This window comes from Gossypium hirsutum, chromosome D11 (genome assembly GCF_007990345.1).
Source record: "Gossypium hirsutum isolate 1008001.06 chromosome D11, Gossypium_hirsutum_v2.1, whole genome shotgun sequence".
NCBI classification, from domain to species: Eukaryota; Viridiplantae; Streptophyta; class Magnoliopsida; order Malvales; family Malvaceae; genus Gossypium; species Gossypium hirsutum.
Window position 1 is genome coordinate 26,631,150 of NC_053447.1, and position 6,315 is coordinate 26,637,464.

The following is a 6,315-nucleotide window of genomic DNA, read 5'->3' on the forward strand; positions in this document are numbered from 1 at the left end:
ATTTTGAGAACATTTCCTGCCTAATTTATAGACTCAGCCCAAACATGCTATTGTAGCAAAAATGCATCCACGAGGGCGCGATTTTCACAAATTCTTCTCAAATAGCATCCTGCTAGAAGCGATTTATACTATTTGCTCAGAAACGTCAAAAAAAATTATTTCTTCCAAGACCTACTGTAGCAAAAGCGTGTCCACGAGGGCACGATTTTCACAAATTCTTCTCAAATAGCATCCTGCTAGAAGCGATTTTATACTATTTGCTCAGAAACGTCAAAAAAAATTATTTCTTCCATGACCTACTGTAGCAAAAGCGCGTCCACGAGGGCGCGATTTCACATATTCTTCTCAAATAGCATCCTGCTAGAAGCGATTTTATACTATTTGATCAGAAACGTCAACTCGAAATTATTTCTTCCAGGACCTAAAAACCCTAAAAAGCCTGAACCCTAAGCCCTAAAAACCCAAAAAACCTAACGTGGGAAAAACGGCAAAATCGCGTCCCCCGGACTGCGCCATGTGGCATGAACTCGCGTCCACGTCAGCACGATTTGCTGACGTGGCAACAAATCGCGCCCTCTAGGATGTGATTTGTTGCCATGTCAGCAAATTGCGCTGACGTGGCTGCGATTTCCTGGCGCGTCCCCTGACATCGCGCTGACGTGGACGCGATTTTCCAGAAAATGGACCATTCAGGTAAATAATTAAATAATAGGCCTATTTCGGTAATTTTTTTAAAAAAAGAGCTTTTTTTGGTAAAATGCCCGAGCTTGACTGCTTGCCTCAACTGATAAAATTTGAATTTGAGAAAGCATGAGTTTCAAAAAAATATAAGTCAAGAAATTTTGAACTTGAGAATATCCAAATTTGAATTAACTCGAGTCTGAGAAAACTTGAACCTGTAACAATTTGAGAATAAGATCAATCTAGTTTCAAATCAAGATGGAGCTTATCTAGAACTTGAAAATGTTCAAATTTATAACTAAACATACATTAATATAATTGTTTTATAAGATTTAAAATGAAAATAAATAAATGTAATTATTTAATTTATGAAAATATATTTATAAATATTATATAATTATAATAAAATTTATTAGAAATAAAAATAATAAATTTTTATGTTAAATTCTAAAGTAAAATAAATTTTAAAATACTATCAATATAAAATGTTTTTTAATGCAATTAATATTTTTTTAAAAGGCAAAGCAATCATTATATATGAAATATATATAAATAATAATTATTCAAACCTATAAAATTTAAATTTATTTATGGAAAGAGTTCAAGGTAACTTTTGGTGATAGTTATTTAGTGGTTGTGCTAAGAATTTTTAAGTATTTGAGAGAAGATGGTAGAGAACGGGTGAAGTTAGAGATAATGGAAGTTTTCCATGCCCCCTGTGTAGGTTTTTGAGTGACATATATACAAGATTTCTTTCTGGATCTTATATTGCATGTTATCTAAATAGTAGGTTTGATGAGTCCTAGCGATCCTTAAACACGTGCCCTTAATGGCTATGGATGGTCATGTTTATATAGGTTGGTGTTGTGATGGGATTAAGTGAAATCAATGTGACAAGGAAATGAAAAGGTAGATAACATTGATTGTGCAGTGTAAGGCATAATTCTTTGGTAAGGTATATAGAGTCGGCTTAGCGAGGTACATGTGGCTATCAGGTTGGTGAGGCATAGTTATTTTTAGAGATATGTTCATTCAAAATATTTCTATGTGATTAATAGGGTTTGATGCGCCATCGTACGATTCTATGATCAGTATTTGAAATCCTTTTGGGGTGATGCGAGCTTCCTAGCATCTCATGGTTGGAAAGTGGTGAATGAGCAATCAACCTTTACTCTATAGCCTCCATGCATCTTAGCTTTTATGGTCTCCCCTTTTTCATCCACAAGCACTTTACTTTTAAGATGTGTTTTCCTTTGTCAACTTTTTGTATCATCTCTCTGCCTATTTGGCGTCATGGCCTAGGAGGTAAATTGTTAAAAAATGAGTAAGGAAACATTGGGAGAGTTATCTATAAAAGTAGTATCAACCTCCCCATGTTTGGTCAAGTTAATCTCCTCTTTTTAGTGTGTTGTCCATCTGTCGTTGTTCCCTGAGGCCAATTCTTTTACTTTGTTTGTGATGTTTCACATCTCATCCTTAAGTTGCTCAAGATCTCATTTGTCGCGTCATTGGTTTGTTGATGTAGTGAGACTTTCATTCTCTTGCTCCATTTGTGGATTATCTTAAGAGTTGCCTTTATTTTTCTCGTTCCATACTTAGGGAAGAAGATATGTAGTGAGACAAGAAAAGATGTCAACCATCTTATACGAATATAATGCAGCATGTATAGCTCAATTAAAAGAATGATACATCAAAGGAGATAAAATAAAACATATTTCACCAAAATTAATCTTCAATCATGATCTTGAGAAGAAATGTGATATAGAAGTCCAACAATTTGGTTCAAATAATAATTTGGTTGATCTATTTTACCAACTTCGACACTTGGAAGGGTGACATAAAGAATTGGAATGCGTTAACTAAAAAATGTTAAATGACGTCACCATTAAGAGAGTAAATACAGATTGTACTCTTTTTCTTTTAACCAAAGTTTTATCAACTGGTTTTCAATAGGGCAGTATGTTATTTGTATTAACCAAGAAAAAGTATTATAAATCATATACTATGGATGCTCATAACTCCTAACCATTCCTCAAAGAATTTGTAAGAAATAAATTCCTTTAATTCATTAGTTTGCATTTAGGTCTTCATTCATGGAAGTTATCGTATAAAGCATGCAAACAGAGGCTTGTACAATTCTTATATACAGTAAAAAAATACAATTATTCTATCATACTATGTTTTATACTTTTTTTCATCTCTTATTTAAATACAATTCTTTTTCTAGTTTTATAATATTTTTTAAAAACTAAAAAAGAGAGTAAATATGTTAAGCAATTTTAATTCTGATATATAAATCTCTATTATAATGAGATCTTCTATACAGATTCTACTCTTTTTAATAGTTGAATTTGAATTGTATTATCATAAATTATTTGAATTTATGTAAGTTCGCTTGACCCCAAAAATTTTAAATTCAAAATACTTAATTTGATTTCAAACCCCAAAAAATCTAAACTCAAGTATCCAAAGACGGTTTGTTTTGTTTATAGATAGTGTGTTTTGGTTTTTATAAGGTTAAATATTATTTATTATTCGTTTAAATTTATCAAAAAAATTTATACTCTTATAAAAATCCTTATATTTTAATTTTGAGATATTAAATTCTTTTATTTTTTATTTAAAAATTTTGGTCCCTCCATCTACTTTTTGTAGTTAAAGTAAAATAACTCTTTTAGTCCTTAATAGTTACAATTTTTTGTTAATTTGGTTCTTACCCTCTAAAAGAACATAATTTTTTAAAAGATTTTTTTTATATTTTAAATAAAAATAAAAATATAAAATAAATTTATAATTTTTTTAAAATTAAAATAAAAAAATAAAAACTCTTTAAAATAAAAAAATGATTTAAAAATATAAAAAATTCAAAATACAATGGTATCTAAATTAGACCAGACCAACTAATCGAATCAAATGGATGAAGAACTGATTAAAGTATTATCTGTTGAGAGGTAAAAGACCAGGGGACCAACACAGACTCGTTGAACTGAGCTAAAAAAATGGTTGAAACAATTTTAAATTAGTTTGACAAATTGATTCCCTTAACGATTGGTGCAACTGGTTAAAAGCATATAAATCATTAAAATTTTAAAAATTTATAAAAACTAGTTCAACTACCAGTTCAATTGCTTTTTTAATTCAGTTCAACCAGTCTATACTAATTCGTAGATCAACTGATTTTTAAAATTTTTAAAACAATTTAACCTTTAACATTTACAAATTTTTTAAAATTTAATCCACACCTCTTACAAAAAAGTAAATTGTAAAAAAAAAACAATAGAAACTAATTTTGAAACTTTTTAAAATACCTATATATCAGAGAGGCTAAAAGAGGTGGAATTTGATAACTTGAAAAGCTCAAGCATAATTGAGGGGTTTCCCATCGACGATTTAGAACAAACTAGTGTTTATCTCCGCCTTAATTTACAAATAAATAAAGGGAAATCTGATCCCCCCATGGTCGTTTACTTGCTTCATAAAAATGGTGTCTGAAAATACAACTTAAATTTTAACCCTCCTACGCCCAACAAATCTAGCAGGACTAAACCGACTAAGATCAACAATGGTAGCACGTCCCTCAAGAACAAGCTCAGCCACAGCAGCACCTGTAGCTGGACCATTGAGTATCCCCCAACAACTGTGACCAGTGGCAACATAACACCCCTTCATCCCTGGAACTTCTCCTATTATTGACACCCCATCGTCGGTGCATTACAAGAAACAAGCTTGTTCTCCCTTCACTCGCGCTTCTCCTTCCCTCAGATGGCTCGAAAAGCTAGGTCTTGCTCTTTCATTGTTTTAAGAAATTCCTTTTTTCCCTCTGAAACTATCTTGATATTTCATCCATTTGTGTAGAATCCTCCTTCTGTTCCAACATTAGTGGCTGTAAAGTGGGCGAGCTCATTGAGAAAGTCGGCATTCATTGTTGATTGGCATAATTTTGGATATACCTTACTTGGATTGTCTGTGGGAAGAAGCAGCCCATTTGTCTCAATGTATCATTGGTAAGTTATAAGCCTCCTGTTTGGTATTGTCAAAGGACATTTCTTGAGCTGTGCGATGGATGGATCTGGTTTTGAATTTTAAGTATCTGCTTAGGTTTGAGAAGCGTTATGGGCAAATGGCAAATGGTTCCCTATGTGTAACAGGGGCAATGCAGCATGAATTAGCTCAAAACTGGGGAATTAGGTAAGATTTCCAGCTCATTGTTGGTTAATTATTTTCATTTTCTGATGAAATGTTATGGGAAAATGGCTAATTATATTGCATGTGGTTAAATTTATAGAGCCACAGTTTTATATGATCAGCCTCGTGAGTTTTTTTTGTCCAACTTCACTTCAGGAGAAGCATAAGGTGAGATTCATGTTCTTGAGTTCTCATAAAGATTTATTTTGTAATGGAGTTCCATACTTAGTTGTTTTGCAGATTAAATAGGTATCTTTGTCACCCTCTTGGGGTTCGAGATTGTGTAACTGCTAGTAAGTCTAGTAAACAATCAAATTTATTTTGATTGGCAGCCTTAAAGAACACTTTTGACTGATTTTACCCTTCATGCAGCAACTACAGGAATTGGGGCAGATGACCAAAATGAAACATTATTTACAACTCAGGTTGACACTGACATCTTGTTGAAGCCAAATAGGCCAGCTCTGTTGTAAGCAGTACAAGCTGGTGAGACCATCCTCTATGAATGCCCTATTTGCGTACTTCTTGCACTCCATATTTCTGCTTTTCTTTTTACCCTTAGTTGCTCTAGCCTCATTAAACTTTTACCCAGTAAGAGCGATAATGGAAAGAATATTCTAATAGATGTTAGTCTATGGAATATAAAAATGCTCATGTTGACAAGTTTTGTTCTTAAAACTTACTTTTTGCACGATATCTTTTTTTTTTTTAATATGTTGCTGACTTATTATGGTTTTTTCTGATAAATTCTGATTGAGATTATTTGTGTTTTGGTTGCTATGGAAGAAGTTTATTTTTTGTTCTATTTTAAGATCACTTAATTTCACTTTCAACAATTTTTATTATTTTATTGAAGTATAGTTATGCTCACTGTAGAAGTTTCTCCTATCCTATTTTAAGATTATTTAATTTCAATTATAACCATTGCCTCCCTTTTATTCAAGTATGCACACGCTTATTTTTGCATGGTGAGTATTTATAAATCTATTAAGTGATTCATTCTCGAGAATAACATCTTTCCAGGACACCAGATGAAGATTTTGGGATTCTATTGGAAGCAGCGGTGATGTATGATAGACGAGTTGCTGCTCTACTAGATGAAAATGATTCTGCTGATGAATGGGTCCTCTGGAAGGAGATCTCTGGTGGAAAGCAATACTTGTACCCTAGGTTGTTGTTCATCATTACAGGTAACGGTACTGTATGTCCCAGAAGCACCTGCTTCTGTGCTCCATTGTTTCTTAAAAATTTTCAATATTCATTTAGGCAAAAGTCCTGAAAAGGAAAAGTACGAAGAGAAAATAAAGAGGCTAAACCTCAAACGTGTTGCATTTCGTACCATGTGGCTGTCAGCTGAGGAATATCCATTGCTTCTTGGTATGATATTTGTAATCTATTTTCTCTTCCTCATAGTTCATTAGGAAGAAGGGAAAAGTGCTTCATGCTACC

General features: G+C 32.5%; 1 protein-coding gene across 4 annotated transcripts; it reads left to right on the plus strand.

Annotated features, from left to right (window-relative positions):
- The first annotated feature begins 4,024 nt into the window (after positions 1-4,024).
- On the plus strand, positions 4,025-5,933 carry LOC121223034 (UDP-glycosyltransferase TURAN). 4 transcript variants are annotated; one of them, XR_005920381.1, is made up of 7 exons: positions 4,025-4,460; positions 4,537-4,685; positions 4,780-4,869; positions 4,967-5,034; positions 5,107-5,159; positions 5,239-5,352; positions 5,890-5,933. XR_005920381.1 is itself a non-coding variant. In XM_041103963.1 (5 exons), the coding sequence occupies exons 2-5, from the start codon at positions 4,675-4,677 to the stop codon at positions 5,337-5,339; spliced, it is 246 nt and encodes an 81-aa protein (XP_040959897.1). In that variant the 5' UTR covers positions 4,026-4,460; positions 4,537-4,674; the 3' UTR covers positions 5,340-5,352. The 4 variants fall into 4 exon arrangements, 2 of the variants coding, with proteins under 2 accessions (XP_040959897.1, XP_040959896.1); XM_041103963.1 differs by lacking the exons at positions 4,967-5,034; positions 5,890-5,933 and having other exon boundaries at positions 4,026-4,460; positions 5,248-5,352; XM_041103962.1 differs by lacking the exons at positions 4,967-5,034; positions 5,890-5,933 and having other exon boundaries at positions 4,027-4,460.
- The last annotated feature ends 382 nt before the right edge of the window (positions 5,934-6,315 follow it).

Excerpts from the sequence above, each read along its gene's own strand:
- LOC121223034 (XM_041103962.1), top strand. Across the intron at positions 4,870-5,106 it reads GCTCAAAACTGGGGAATTAG|ATTAAATAGGTATCTTTGTC; the intron begins GTAAGATTTCCA and ends GTTGTTTTGCAG. Across the intron at positions 5,160-5,238 it reads TCGAGATTGTGTAACTGCTA|CAACTACAGGAATTGGGGCA; the intron begins GTAAGTCTAGTA and ends CCCTTCATGCAG.